The sequence below is a fragment of the Mesoplodon densirostris genome, chromosome 4 (assembly GCF_025265405.1).
Source record: "Mesoplodon densirostris isolate mMesDen1 chromosome 4, mMesDen1 primary haplotype, whole genome shotgun sequence".
NCBI lineage: Eukaryota > Metazoa > Chordata > Mammalia > Artiodactyla > Ziphiidae > Mesoplodon > Mesoplodon densirostris.
In genome coordinates, this window is record NC_082664.1 from 112,146,725 (window position 1) to 112,163,516 (window position 16,792).

The window sequence follows — 16,792 nt, forward strand, 5'->3', positions numbered from 1 at the left end:
AAGCACATCAAACAAGCGCCCCCCCCCCCCCACTGTGCCCCAAACCAAAGGAAAGCATATTCTATTAAAACAATGATTTTTGACAAGAATTGATATTCTTTATCATATGTCTTAGGAAATAAGTATCAAATATTTCACCAGTTAAAAGTTTTGTGTAAATTGTGTATCTCCGTTTTCTATACCTCATCTTAATATGCAGGTTTATTACTTCAGCGCTTGACTAACTTCTGCCTTGTTGATGATCTGTTGAGCTTTGTACCTGAGAGCTCTACTAATCACTGTGCTTACTGTTTGAATGTTTGGTACAGGAAGCGAGCAGCTGCAAAACATCTAATAGAACGCTACTACCACCAGTTAACTGAGGGCTGTGGAAATGAGGCCTGCACGAATGAGTTTTGTGCTTCCTGTCCAACTTTTCGTCGTATGGATAACAATGCAGCAGCTATTAAAGCCCTTGAGCTTTATAAGATTAATGCAAAACTCTGTGATCCTCATCCCTCCAAGAAAGGAGCAAGCTCAGCTTACCTTGAAAACTCTAAAGGTGCCCCTAACAACTGCTCTGACATGAAAATGAACAAGAAGGATGGACAAGGAGCAAGAGATGATTTTAAAGGTAAGATGTTCTATTTTTAATTGATAATTTTGGACTGAAAACCACATTGGAGATTTTCAAAATGTGTGAGGGGGCCTCCCTGGTGGCGCAGTGGTTGAGAGTCCGCCTGCCGATGCAGGGGGTACGGGTTCGTGCCCCGATCTGGGAGGATCCCATATGCCGCGGAGCGGCTGGGCCCGTGAGCCATGGCCGCTGGGCCTGCGCATCCGGAGCCTGTGCTCCGCAACGGGAGAGGCCACAACAGTGAGAGGCCCGCATACCGCAAAAAGAAAAAAAAAAAAAATGTGTGAGGTGTTGATGTTTGCTTTTTTTGTCTCATTTTGTGACCTTAGGACATGTTAGTATAGTAGAATTGATTTTTTATCGTGATAGAGGACAGAACTAATAATTGAGTTAGTGATTTCACTCTATTTTACTGTTCCAATGATCTCTAATTAGAAGCAGATTATACTCCCAAAAGTTCCTTTGCTAATGGATTGATAAGAAATTTTAAATATTTTCCACTAGGAAAAATGTATTAAGTAGTAGTTAATAACCTAAACTAGGCCACAAAGTCATTTAGATGTTAAAATAGCTGGACTAAATATCTGGCATGCATTTTGGAACCCGAGCACTATATAGTGAAAGTAGCAGACTGATTAGTGGTCTTTTTCTGTTTCTGAAGGCAAGGCAAAATGTTGTTAATAGTTACCTGAGAAATAAATAATCAATTTTTCTTTCTAATGTATTCTTCCTGTATCCTGCTCACCTTCTCCCAGGCATTTGGCACTGCCAAGAATCATTACCTAACAATGGTAGTCTTACCCAAGCCTTATTTTTCTTTCTAAATGATCCTGTATTCCAAAACTTTTAAAACTTTTTTTCTTTTTAATAAACTTCAAGCTTTCTTTCTCCCAGTAAAGGCAAACCGGTATTAGAAATAAGTTAATCAGATTTTTGAATGACTGACAGTCCTGTATTTTAAAAGAGGAAGCTTTTTGTTCAGGATATATAGAAGTTAGATACTCCCTCTAAAGTTTTCAGTAACGTCATTTGAATCACGTTTAAATTAATTTAGTGAAATGGAATTGTGTTAATAGCTTCTACTCTCTTTCCATAATAAAGCTGTTTTCATAACTTTATTACAGCTTTATTGCATGAATATTTCTATTCCATGAATTAGCTCACACACTAGATAAATAAGTGAACGTTGTCAATATGTTAATGTGGAAGTTGCATTATACACATTTCCCCAGCAAGTGTGCACCATAAGAACAACCATTACTGTGAATGTATGATGTGCTGCCACAGTCGAAGGCAGCAAGCCATATGGGGGTTATAGTGCAGGATGGATGTACCCATCTTCTTTTTGGCTATGTGGTTCATTTTAGAGGTACTTATTGGGTGATTATCCCCAGTCTTTGTGTACTGTTTAAGCTCAAGTTTATATAATTTAGCAGTTCATTGTACTTTCTTCCAATATACTACACTCTTTCCCCCTGCCCCCTTTTTCCTGCAACATCTGTATTTACTATAGTATATTTTTACTAGGAATTATAAATATAGTAACTGCACTAGTACTTTTATTTTGAGTGTTAATTACATACGTTAGCTCTAGTTACAAAGTTTCAGGTGTTGAATAGTCTGCCCCAAACTCTCTTTTTGCATAAGAATTTAAGTTTAAAATTTTATAGATTATTTTTCAAATACATATATATCATAAAATATACAGGTATGTCATACAAAAATGTCTCATTTATTGTTTTCTCAGTAGAATACCTCCTTTTATTGATACCCAAACGTTAATGAATGTTTATATTTCAAAATGCAATGTTTTTTAACTAATTTACATTTATGTCTGAAAATTCAGGTTAACATTTTAAACAAAACACCATGTGAATAAAGTATTGGTACATTTTATGTAGAATTAGTAGAATGTCAGAATCACTTGAAGATGTTCTGAAGAGCATGTCATGCCAACAGAGGGTGCGTGGGTCTAGAACGCTGCTTATCCATAAGATAAGCCATATTTACTACATGCAAGGCAACTCTTTGTTAACAACTTTATTATTTGATGATTAGGAAACTAACTGGATAGTTATTTATAATAGATAGTTACTATGTTTTGGTTACATTTTAAGAAATTAGGTGTTTTTTGTTTTTGTTTTTGTTTTTTGGGCCTGGTCTCATAAGAACATATTATAATTTTTTCCAATTAAAATAGCGCGAAATAAGCTCCCAGTTAGCAGTTTCACACTCTTCAGGAAGAGGTTACTGAAGTTTAGCAGAATATGCCTAAATATCCTGAATAGAACAAACCTTAAGGATTCGTTCTTAAAGAGTTATGGCCCATAAAAGAAGGTGTTGACAGTCTGGTAACAAGGACCAAAGATTAGATTCGTGGTGTGATAAAATTTGGTATTTTTGTGGTTCAGTTTTTGGAAGCTGCTCATTCACTAACCATTTGCATTTTGTATTATCTTTTACTATGAAGCAAATATAAAAGCAGAGGTAGGAATCATATTAAGAAGTTTTATCTGTGTTCATTACAAGTATAAGGGTCCATTTGACACAATGAAGATAGGATTATCTACATGACTCTAAAATTATCCTCTGCTTAACTATTTGATGACAAGGCTGTCACTCTTTTGATTAAAGGGATTAAGGCTTTTGTCAGTAATATTGTTTTACTAGTACATCTTCTTAGAGTTAACAGACAAAATATATCATTTGTTCTCTTTCCTGTAAAATAACGTACCTGAAGTTAATTCAAAATGACAAAAGGTCTTTATTTGGGGTGCTATATTTTTATTTCTTCCACAGTTCGATAATTTTTACTGGCCTGTATGAAAAGAGGTCTCAAAATATTAGTAAACACTATTTTTTTTTTTTAATTTGAAGGACAGTTTTATAATTTGTAGAGACCTGTATAGTCTTTGCTTGGGTAATTTGAAAATGATACTAGTTAGCTTATTTTGTACATCTGCCAATAAGAATAAATGATCTTTTTTCTACTCAAAGTATGAGTCATATTTGTCTCATTTATCAGGAAAACAAATCCTCAGAAGTCCACCAATAGGCTCCACTTAGGTCACTGGCAGACCTGTGTCACATACTGTCCCCCAATGCAAGTGAGGATTGGAATACTAGTGTTTAGTTTTCAGTTTCTATCACAATGGCATGTCGGGGTAAAGGTGGTGAATAGATTTGGAGTTAGCCAGCCTAAAGTGTCTGCCCAGATACATTAGAGAGCTGGAGGTTAAGAGAGCAGTTTCAGAGGATCACATTTCAGATACAGAACAATGATAGCACTTGCTTTGGAGTTGAAGTAATCGCAATAGAAAATTTAAGTTGATATAGCCATGTAAACTAAACTGCTATCAATCAGGACACAAAAGTCTTGGGGTATTACCTAGCGTTACTCAACTTTCTGTTAGTTGAGAATGAGATCTTGTGGTTGGTCATTAGAGGTTTCATATCCTTTTGGTAATCGGTTAGTCTTACCTGTCAAACATTTGAGTACTTTGAGTAATGCCAGACATGTTTTATAGTCATTAGGGATCACACATGCACGCATGCGCGCGCGCACACACACACACACACACACACACACACACACACACACACACACACACACACACACACACACACACACACACACACACACACACACACACACACACACACACACACACACACACACACACTCCTAGCCACCCCCTTTCAGGGTTTTTGAATTATCTCTGCCCAGAGCATTCATTGTTTTCTTTGCTATTAGAATTGATTTATAAAGTGAAATTTGGTTATCTTCTGTTTAAAGGCTGTTTTCACTTCTTTTATTAATGTAGTTATTTGACTACAGGATTGAAATGTTTTTACTTCTGTATTTTCACTTAAAATACAATCGTTTATGCTCCTGTTTATTGTATGCAATAAATTGTTGACTGTTAAAACATTTTATTTTATATCTAGTAATCTAATATTCATGGAAGTCATAACAAAAAATAGTGTTATTGGGTTATATTTCTCAGCTTTGGTAGGTGAAATTTTGTGATTATATAGGTTTATCTCAGAAAATAAGTGAGAGAATGTAGGGTGGGTTTGGTTTTTTTGATAACATCATGAGGGTGAGTACATTATAGCTAAGCTAATTTTAATTTTAAAATTGATAGTTTTCTTCTTCTTTTTTTTTTTAGTTGAAACTCATGGTAAGTGCCAGGGAGTTTTATGGTATGAGGTGTTGAATCAACCCATTGCCTGTTGTATGATATTCCCAAGCATTGGGATTTACTGCTCTTTGTGTTTGAATGTTTTACATTGTTTTTCACTCCATTCATTGTACTCGGTAACTTCTTTGAAAAAAGTCAAACATTATGAAAGCTCATATTAAACTGCACAAAATAAATCAACATTTGAGTAAGATGAGAACTTGGAGTTTTAGAAAACAGCATGTTAAAATTCATTTTTGTGTGTATGCTTGTATTTTCTTCTCGAGTAAGGAAAGTGTAAGAGAAGGAACACATGGAGTTTTTCTTTCTTTTTCTAATGTATTTCATGCAGTGGCACTCACCTTAAGCACTCATGCATTCTGTAACCTCCAAACTTACTCTGTTCCTCTCAAGGGAGTATATGTATAGATTTAAATTTTGTTGTTAAAGAAAATGGGAGCTGTAGGTTTATCTGGTTTTGTCTGAAAGCGAATAGTAGCAAATGTAAAAAGTCTAATGGCAAAAGCTGACAGTGGAGGCCTAAGCCACTATATTTAAAGACAGATATGAGAAGGAAGTAAAATAACTTCCAGCAAACTGCAACAAACTCTTTCACCCCTGCAACTGTCCATGGCTCCAGAGATTTTTATCTCAAAAAGTCCTTGAAGTATTGTTTGTTTCTTCTGTGATTTCATTAGAATTTTAATTTGTTAACATTACAGTAACTCTGAAAATGTGTAGTAAGTTGATATTCAGTCTGGCCTTTCAGGGCCTGCTGTCATTTTTGCCTTTTATGATGTTATTTCTTTATGGGGAAGAATGGATATAATAGAAAATCATAATAAAACTCCCATGGATTTAAATACTACAGGCTGCAAAAACAGTGGTAATATATCAGCTCAGGGGGAGATGGTCATTACTTGTATTTTAAAGACTCTGAAGGCAAGATGGGGAAAATGAAAGGCTTCTCTACTTGTAAGGATCAGCTAGAATACAGTATTAAGTAGACCGCAGAAAGAACACTAGCTTATTACAAACAGTGGAAATTTGTTTCTAGCTCATCTAACAGCCATAATATTTTAGATTGGCAGAGAGTTCTTGTTCATGCAGTCATTCAGAGTTGCAGCTGTAATGGCACTCTTTTTTTTTTTTTTTTTTTTGAGGTACGCGGGCCTCTCACTGCCGTGGGCTCTCCCACTGTGGAGCACAGGCTCCGGATGCGCAGGCCCAGCGGCCATGGCTCACGGGTCCAGCCGCTCCGCGGCATGTGGGATCCTCCCAGACTGGGGCACGAACCCGTGCCCCCTGCATCGTCAGGCAGACCCTCAACCACTGTGCCACCAGGGAAGCCCAATGGCACTGTCTTTAACACACGATTTTCAGAACCATCCTGGAAGCATCATCCCATTAGCCAGAAGGAGAAAAGCATTAGCCTGAAAGTAACACTTGTCTCAAAAAGCTGGGAAAGCTGGAGAATGTGTCCAACTCTGTGCCCAGGAAGGAGAGGAAACAGATTTTGGTGACTGCGTAGTAGTCTGTTTCACTTGTCTGCTCATACGTTGCCTTCTTCCCACCCTATTGTTTTCACTGCTTTATAACTATTTCCTGTCACTGTGTAAGATTTATTCCAACCTGGCTGCAGATGGCAGTGTCTGTCAACTTCAGAGCTTATGGGAAATGATATATTAATCCTTCTTGGTCACCCACAGAATGGCCACCCTGAAAAAAAACTAAGACTTAGAAAGGAAGACTCAGAAAGGAACTAGTCTGGTTTTAGGACAAGGGCTGTTTCCAGAAGAGGACTCTGAAGAAATCTTTCTTAAAACCTTGCCTTCCTAGTCTTTTGAAACAGAGTAGTGAAATAAGGAAGAAACCTCTCAGAAAAATAGTGGTGTTTTCTGCTCTAAAGTAAAGCGAAGTTGTAAAAGGTATATTGTGATGAGTCGGCACATGATATCTTGGTTCATATTTACAGTTAAAACTGCACGTTAATATATACCATCACTGTGAAAAGAGCTTGAGCTCATTAAAAGCTATATATAAGAATACATATAGAATATTAAAAAATGAGTAAAGTTGTTAATATTAGTAGTACATTGAAAAAAATAGGTAAGCATATTTTGTTGGTTGAACCTAAGTATTAAGATACTTTTTAAAAGATTTGTAAATCATAAATGGTATTTATTACAAAATGTTTGGCAATTTTATTTTTCACTAGAACTTACTAAAAGAAAGCAAACATACATATATATTATGAAAATAAATGTTCTCTTTTTTCCTAATTTTCTAGATGTGACTTACCTAACAGAAGAGACGGTATATGAAATTCTAGAATTATGTAGAGAGAGGGAGGATTATTCCCCTTTAATTCGTGTTATTGGAAGAGTTTTTTCTAGTGCTGAGGCATTGGTACAGAGCTTTCGGAAAGTCAAACAACACACCAAGGAAGAACTGAAATCTCTTCAAGGAAAGGATGAAGACAAAGATGAAGATGAAAAGGAAAAAGCTGCATGTTCTGCTGCAGCTATGGAAGAAGATTCAGAAGCATCTTCCTCAAGGATAAGTGATAGCTCACAAGGAGATAACAACTTACAAAAACTAGGTCCTGACGATGTGTCTGTGGATATTGAGGCCATTAGAAGGGTCTACACCAGATTGCTCTCTAATGAAAAAATAGAAACTGCCTTTCTCAATGCACTTGTGTATTTGTCACCTAATGTGGAATGTGACTTGACGTATCATAATGTATACTCCCGAGATCCTAATTATCTGAATTTATTCATTATTGTCATGGAGAATAGAAATCTCCACAGTCCTGAATATCTGGAAATGGCTTTGCCACTGTTTTGCAAAGCCATGAGTAAGCTACCCCTTGCAGCCCAAGGAAAACTGGTCAGACTGTGGTCTAAATACAGTGCAGACCAGATTCGGAGAATGATGGAAACGTTTCAACAACTTATTACATACAAAGTCATAAGCACTGACTTTAACAATCGAAATTTAGTGAATGATGATGATGCTATTGTTGCTGCTTCCAAGTGCTTGAAAATGGTTTACTATGCAAATGTAGTGGGAGGGGAAGTGGACACAAATCATAATGAAGAAGATGATGAAGAGCCCATTCCTGAGTCCAGTGAATTGACACTTCAGGAGCTATTGGGAGAAGAAAGAAGGAACAAGAAAGGTCCTCGAGTGGACCCACTAGAAACTGAACTTGCTGTTAAAACTCTGGATTGTCGAAAACCACTTATCCCTTTTGAAGAGTTTATTAATGAACCACTGAATGATGTTCTAGAAATGGATAAAGATTATACTTTTTTCAAAGTAGAAACAGAGAACAAATTCTCTTTTATGACATGTCCCTTTATATTGAATGCTGTCACAAAGAATTTGGGATTGTATTATGACAATAGAATTCGCATGTACAGTGAACGAAGAATTACTGTTCTCTACAGCTTAGTTCAAGGACAGCAGTTGAATCCATATTTGAGACTCAAAGTCAGACGTGACCATATCATAGATGATGCACTCGTCCGGGTAAGTTGGGTTACTGTTTAAAAATTAGTACTAGATTGAATACCTAATGATGGGGAGACTGTGATACAGTTCAGTGAATTCATTTTATAAGTGACTCTTTGGGGGGAAAATGTATGTATATGATTATATAGTATAGGAACACATGGACTTTTTAATTGTAAATGTAAGTACTATATTTTTGTTGCTCCTGTCCAAGTTCATAAATGTTTCACAAAATATTGGTTGTCTTGTGTCATGATCACTCTCTCTTTGAAAAAGAATACATTTTCTAAATCTTGACAACTAACCCCCAAAGTTTTGTCATTCAGAAGAGAAATGGTTGTTGAAGAGCACAGAAGCAAGGGGGTTTTGGAGATACCCAATAATAAGTATGAATGTCAAGTCTTAATGGGAAGAAATGGTAGAATAAAACCACACCATGAAATAATAAGTGGTGTCTAAAAATGCCATCATGTGAAGTTGAGTATTGCATTATTGTGAAATTAATGAAGTGACCCGGGCAGGTGGTGCATGCTGCTGGTAGGAGTTCCTGCGGGGTCACGTGGAAGGTCCCTGTTTGGCACTGCCTGAGTGTGGTAGTTTCTTCCTACTTAAAATATACATATGGACTACACCAGGCCTTGGAGTTGGTTGGAACTTCTGGGAAAACAGTAACTATTCCAGGAATCTTGTAATTAGTGGTGCCTGTATTATCAACCCAATCCAGGGAGATTGAACTGGGAGAATACTGAGAACACAGGTACCCACCTTCTAGTTCCCTGTTTCTCCACATGGGTTGTTTTTTGTTCACTCCTTCCCTCCACAGAAAATAAGAATTTTAGTGCCCCCATTTAAGAATGTAAGCCTGGCCAGAAGACAGAAACCAATTGCCAATCACATTGTACCAACATTTACATTTGTTATAGGGTTCTTTATCACAGGATTTTATTGTATTTATAATATTAGATGTACCTGGCATTGCTAGTTCTTTTTCATCAACTTCAAGTAAAATTTAATGGCAACTAAAATTAAGATATAGTCAGTCTTCTATACTAATAAAGGAAAAGAACCCATGACACAGATAACTAGAAAGTAATGAAATTTATTTCAAAATATATTTTAGTTTTAGAATGGATTTATCTAAATCTGAGAATTTATAAAACTAAACCAGTGAAAAAGTTGTTTGACATCTTAGAAATTTAAAAGTTGCAGAGGTTCTGTGCTTTTCTTTGTTACTGTTTTTTTTTTTTTTTTTTTTTTTTTTTAATACCAAATAGGTTTCTGATGTTGAAAAAAGATTCTTCACTATTTAAGCAACTCAGGCAGTTTTTCACCAGAGACAGAAAGGGGCAGTAGTTGCTTGGAGTAATTATCATAGCTTGCTTGCTTTCTGGTGCCCTTTTAATTTTACTTTAGTAGTTTTGAGCTACATGAATAACTACTGACTTAATATACTTAATAACTGATCATCACGCAGCCAGCCAACTTATTTTCCATAGTTTAGCAGAATGATAGGTTATTGTATAAGGGTGTGATGATATTTTATGGAAAGCACGTTGAGGTCTATCTGAATTTCCATTGTTAGAGCAGAACTACAAATCCCCAAACTACACATTTTATCTTTGTCTTCTTGGGTTAGGATCTTTTCATCTGTTTCCAAGAGCTGTACCTGGCCTTTAAAAGCAATGAAATTACTCTCTCTGACATTCAATCCAGAGTTTTAAAAAATTATCTACCTTACTTAGCTGCCTTCTCAGAAATCTACTGAGCCTTACTGTCTTCCCCCACACCATCCTATTTTCCCCCGCCCAGTAAAGCAAGACTAAGAACCTACAAATGTTTAGGTGCTTCTTGTATACTTACTTTATTCTATTTTAAAAATTATCCTCTAGAATTTTGAGGAAACAACCATTTTAGTTTATAAGGATGTCCTTTGAGCAAGTGTTAGGGTAAAGTTAACTGTGAGCTTTTAAATTATGCTAACAAATTGTTTTTTTAGTGAGTTCAGCTTAATTATGTCAAAGCTAAATATTATCAATTGACCTGTGTATAAACTAGGATTCACTAGATAATATCTGTACCTGAATATTACCACTTCAGAAACCCTTTGTGTGAGGTACTTTGCTAAGCAATAGAGATGTAAAGATGAATTATGACCACTGAGGAGCTTCTTAGGGGTACACATTAAGCAGATTTTACTGCTAACTTTCTTCCTCCCTTCGTGTCCCTCCCTCCCTCCCTCCCCTTCTTTAATAACACAGTGAGAAAAGGTTAAAAATAAAAAGCATCAAAATAGGTCTTGGAAGTCAAATTGATAATCTGCCAATTTTTTTGGAAACATTCATAGCAGGTGATGATCATGATAAAGTTATAGTGTTTTAGTAATAAAAAGTAGTTTAAGGTGATCCTCTCAGGTACACTCTCAGAAGTACTAATGGATTTTCAACATCTTCTTCCCCAGTAAGATCTACTTTGCCTTTTTTTTTTTTTTGCGGTACGCGGGCCTCTCCCTGTTGTGGCCTCTCCCGTTGCGGAGCACAGGCTCCGGACGCGCAGGCTCAGCGGCCATGGCTCACGGGCCCAGCCGCTCCGCGGCATGTGGGATCTTCCCGGACTGGGGCACGAACCCATGTCCCCTGCATCGGCAGGCGGACTCTCAACCACTGTGCCACCAGGAAGCCCTACTTTGCCTTTTTTAAGCCTCATCTTTTTATATCACAGTTTGACAAACAAAATAAAGCCTATTGACCACTTTCTTATCACCTGCTAATTTTGAACTACAGAGTAGGGTCAGGAAGAGAAGAGGAAATGAGAAACATTGTGGTGTGCTCAGTATTAATAATTAAATAATCAAGGTTATAGGGCCTTAGACTTTAAGAGCTAAAAGGAGCCTTGGAGCTCATCTACTTGTTAGTTTATAAATGAGGCCTGGAAAATAGTGACTATTTCCTGGAAAATATGGCACTCTTTGAGTATTTCTGTTGGGTCTTATTTTTCAGTTATTAATTGTAAGACTGACTAGCTTGGAGGGAGCAGTAGTAACTTAATGATTATAGATTTTTTTTTTATTTAAAGAAAAATATATTCCTTGCTTTCATGTACCATATAATTCAAACCAGAGTAGCAAATTGTTTCCTAACTGGAGTTTTTAGAGGAACTGTTTTTGATGACAATAAGAGTATTAGTGTTTACAATATTTTATCAAACCTAAGATATCTTACTGGTTGTAGGACACACTATTATTTTATTACAGCTAAAAAGAACAAATGCTGCCAATTTAGTTTTGAGACGCTGTCAATTTTATGTTATATCCTGATTTCAGAGATGTTAAAATATGAAAACAGAAAAGCAAATTTTAAAAATCAATGAAGGGCCTCCCTGGTGGCGCAGTGGTTAAGAGTCCGCCTGCCGATGCAGGGGATATGGGTTCGTGCCCCGGTCTGGGAGGATCCCATATGCCGCGGAGCGGCTGGGCCCGTGAGCCATGGCCGCTGGGCCTGCGCATCCGGAGCCTGTGCTCCGCAACGGGAGAGGCCACAACAGTGAGAGGCCCGCATACCGCAAAAAGAAAAAAAAATAAAAAATAAAATAAAAATAAAAATCAATGAAATGTAATATATAAGTTGTCTTTCCACAAATAGATATCAGAATCGTTTAAAAACTACCCCTACACCCTTAAGTTACTGGAATATTTCTCCCTAGGACTTATTTTCACTACTTTTTGTTGTTCCGTAGGAAATAATACAGTGATAAACGGGCTCAGAACTCAGCTTTCATTTGAATGAGAACGATCCTAATGTGATGAGGTTTTTACAGTGTTTTGCTAATAACATTTATCTATTTGTGTGTTCTTTTAAATTATCTTTTAGATAATTTGTCATTTTTTTCTTAGACAAAACATCTTCAAGGTAAGAAGATGTAAAATTTTTTTAAATTACCTTTTATGTTAGGAAATTGAGTTGAGGGTATGAGTATTTTGGAAGACAGTATTGCTGTCTGTGAGGTGCCCCAAACTGCCTTCGTATCTGAATGAGAGATTTGTTTAAAAAAAAAAAAAAAATCCAAAGTTCTACCCTCTAGAGATTCAGATTAGGAGCTCTCGTGTATAGCCTAGGAATATATATTTCTGTTAGAAATATAGGTATTCTGATAAAGCCAGACTGGAAACCAGTATTTAGGAGATGGCTGTTGGTACAGTTTATATATACATATTTATTGAGGCCATTTTCATATACAATTACATGTTTAGGAACTGGCAGGCTTTAAGAGAGTGATGAGGATTGTAGGCATAGGGGTAAGGGGTGATGGTGGTATGAGACTTGGTTCAGATTAGTCAGGGTGTCCTAGAATTTTGAGTAGAGATCTAAAGACCAAAAGAAATGGCTGTGATGTAGAATTGGATAGGAAAGTCCAAAAATAAGAACTAGAACATATTAAAGGTGATAGGTACAAATGCAAGCCCTACTGCCAAGAGGTTATGCTCAATCTCTTCAAAAAATCACTCACTCATTGTTTTCTGGGCTCTGCTATACCAATACTGTCTAACCCAGTCCCCAGCATTTTCCTTGATAGACACCCTTAGTTATTATTGAAACAAAACTTGATTCCTTTACTTGTCAATTGAGCTACAGTGCTTTAGGAGTAAGATTATTCTGTGCTCCTTTAGGTATGTTTAATTGTATCGTCTACATTCACTTATATTGTGCTTAATGCAATGGCCATTATAGTTTCTTAAGATTTATTCTAATTGAATTGAAGAACTTCATACCTGATTTATGTCCTTTAAGTAGAACAAGAGAGTGAAGTAGATATACATAGATTCATCGTAAAATAATTTAAAACAATGAAACTTGTCAAACTCCTTAGTTGTTACATGTGAGGAAAATGAAACTCAGATTCTGACCTACAGAAATTAATAACAGAATTGGAAGTAGAACTCAGGGTTCCTGATCTCACAGGCAGATGTGATTATGTGATTTGGCTGTTACTCAGACATCTAAACTTTATATTTAACATAAACAACTTTTCCTCATCTCTTTATAGAGAAATGAAAAAAACTAAATATATCCAGGTAATCTAAAAATCTCATTCCAGTCAATAGTTTTAATGTACTCACTAGCAAAATATTTAAACGTAGATTCTAGTAAGTTGACTGAAGTAGTTTAAGCCAGCCATTCTTATGGATCCTAAGCATTCTTAAGTATTAGAGAGATCTGTTTTATCTGAATACTACTACTTCTACTTAAATATCCATACCATTAAGGTATTTTTTTTTCGACTATGAATCAGGATACATTTGACATAATCTGTCTTTTGCCAGTCTCCATATTAAATTAATACAAAGTGTACCCTACTTTAAGAAAACCTATATGTAAAAATCCAGGTCTGTGTACTAAATGAATTTAATTAAAGGATGCATGCAAATTCTCCTCTTTCAGACTGTTCATTGACATATTCTTCCAATTTCCAAATATTCTCCTGCCTTCAAGATAACTTTTGATTAAAAAAATTCAATTTTAAATGGTATGTGTCTATTACATAAAGTGATATGCCTTTACTATTTAATTCTTAAGTCTTCTCTAATTGAACAATGAATTAGAAGTGCTTGTTTTTAAGGAAAATAAAAATAAGTGCAGTCCGTTAATAATGGCCTTTGTCAAAATAATTATTGCTAAATTTTGTTATGTGTTTGTTACCACAAAAGTAATTTTTATAAAAGATAGGCTACTGATGTCATAAATTATACCATATTTTATAGAACCATGTAGTATATCTGAGAATGATAATCTAAAATAAATAATAATGGGAAATTTTCACCCACGGAATTTGGTTGCAGTCTATTTTTCAAATCATTCTTTCTACGAATATTTACATTTGAATATATCCTGATTCTAAAACTAATATATATTTATTGTAAAAAAAAAGATTGAAATATACAGAAGAGCATAACAATGAAAATCACTCAATATTTTAAAAAAGATTGTTGCTAGTCATTGAGGAGAGGCAGTAAAGCATAGTAAAGAGCTTGCTGCCTGGTCTAGAATTTCTGTTCTACCATTTACTGACTGACTTGAGCAAGTTTATGAATCTCATTACTTCAGGGTATGCATCTGTAAAATAGGGTTAATAATATTACCGACCTGATAAGATTCTTATGAAAATTAAGTGAGTTGATACGTGTAAAGTGTCCTGGCATATTAAGTGCTATATATTGTTTTGTTGTTAATACCGGAATATTTTTGTTCCATTATAGCTGAGTCGTTAAATTTTCAGCCAAGCCTGAAAAAAATTTGAGAGCCAATAAAATAAAAGTAATAATAAGAGCTAGTATTTATAAAGAATTGTTGTGCAGGGAATTCATCTTTGCTTCACATACATTAACTTACTGATATATTTTTATGCTCATTTTACAGATGAAACTAAAAGAGATAAAGTGACTTGTTTATAATTATAATAATAGAACATATTGCATTAAATTCTTTTGGCATTCAAGGTGTAGAATGGAGTGAAGATTGGTGGGAATGGACAGAAATGTAATATTTTATTAAGAGTGAAGATAAATTTGCTTCACTTGTGATACGAAGTGTCTTGTGTGGAGCTAAGACTAGAACACGGGGCCTCTGAATCCTTTAGAAACTACATCAGATCCTTTAAAAAGTATCAGTCACATTGACACAGAGTCAGCTCTCAGTTATGAATGTTAGTGAGGAAGAGATACAGGACACATAATTAAATAACAGATAATTATTTTTTTCCACCTTGGAATAGCTGTACCTGATAGAAGCAGGTTTGTCTTTGTGTTGTCAGGGTGTACATAAACATTGATGTACATTTCTATAACACCTAGGCAGGTGGAAACTGGGAGAAGGAAATTAGCAATGCGTTTCATGGCAATATGGGATATTGGCCTGATGGGTAAACCACATTTGAGCTAAGATGATAATTCTGACTTAGTCCTTGGAATTCTTTATAGCCAGTGACTTGATACAGGTTTCCAACTGGAACTATTTTTTTTCTCCTAAGTTATTTTCAAAATTTGAGACTAGGCTATAAAATCAAATTGATAATTTTTTGTTCAAAGAGCAGAGGTGTTTTAAAAGGTAACAATATGATGTGTTATCTTAACAATATCACCCACTCTAGAACTCTTCCTCATACATTCTTTCTTATTAAGCCTTCACAACTTTGCAGTGTGAAGAATACCATCCTAATTTTTTCCCCCTTTGCAGATGAGGAAACAGGCTCAACTGAATTCCTTGCTAAAATTTAAAGGTTAAAAAATTTTGTTAAGTGACAGTTGGGACTGACTCAATCTTTCCACAACGACACTGTCTCAAAGATAAATTATCTTAATGCAACTTGGCATAAAAATGATTTTGCAAATGGTAGATACCACTGTTATACGGGATAGACATTCCTTAAAGCTAAAGATTCTAAATTCACAGAATCATAGAATGCAAAAGTCGAAGATACCCAGGAGATCATTTTGACCTTTGTTCAAATGTTTTTGATTGCCCCTAGTAAGAGATATTTTACATAGCATTCCAGTACTCATATGCATATCTGCCTGTACATATAATTGAAGCAAAAGTTTCACAGAACAGTAGGTGCCAGTACTATGTGGAATGCATTCTGATTTTTTCCCTTATTTGGTTTGCATTAAATGGATTGGACTACCCACTAATGAATTGCAGTTGGCAGCTTGAAAAACATTGATCTAGGGCAACTGACCTGAATCATGAATTTGTGAGATTTTATTTTATTTTTTATAGACACACTAGAATGTACAAAACAGTGCTGTTACTTAAAGTAATTACTTTAGGACTGACTATAGTACACTTATTCTGATGATGTTTGCATTGCTCAAAACCATTCTAAAGATTCTAGTTGGAATAGTTGCAAAAACCTGAACACGCTTAAATATATTCTGTTTTGGCAGATTTAAAGTCACTTTAGCAAATAAGGTGGATCATCAGGCATGCTGTTAGTAAATTTCAGACACATAAGACAAATTGCAGTATAAATATTTCACATTAGAATACAGTGTTGATTTTATGATTAATCTCAATAACTGAGAGCAATCATATTATTCTATAGATACAAAAAGTATTTGGTAAAGATTTATAGTTGAAGAAATGTTGAAACTGGGGTTTGATAACTGTTAGTAAGAAGTTAAAGAGTAAGGATATAGGCAAGTATATGTCTCATCTGCTTTCAAAAAAAAGTGGATATAAAATATGTTCTAATCCATTAAAATGGTAATTTGTACCCAAGGTGCTATTAGGAGACCATAAACTGCTTCCCTAAATGTATTTTTCTTAATTGAAATTGTTTTATTTATGGTTTAATAGATATTAAGACTTAATTCTTGAGTTTCTATTCTAGTAAACATAAAGAACTACAAGTGAACAGTTTTGAAGTCAAACTTCTATATGCCGTTGTTTTCCCTGAAATAATTTGAGTAGTTACTTAGGCA

At 35.3% G+C, this 16,792-nt stretch overlaps 1 protein-coding gene across 3 annotated transcripts in view; it reads left to right on the forward strand.

Moving 5' to 3' along the window:
* UBE3A (ubiquitin protein ligase E3A) overlaps positions 1-16,792 on the forward strand; it is a 99,651-nt gene that overhangs the window by 65,700 nt on the left and 17,159 nt on the right. For all 3 annotated transcript variants that reach the window (XM_060096928.1, XM_060096927.1, XM_060096929.1), the window contains 2 exons: positions 309-613; positions 7,091-8,337. In XM_060096928.1, the coding sequence (XP_059952911.1) occupies positions 309-613; positions 7,091-8,337 (1,552 nt within the window). The remainder of the gene's footprint in view (positions 1-308; positions 614-7,090; positions 8,338-16,792) is intronic.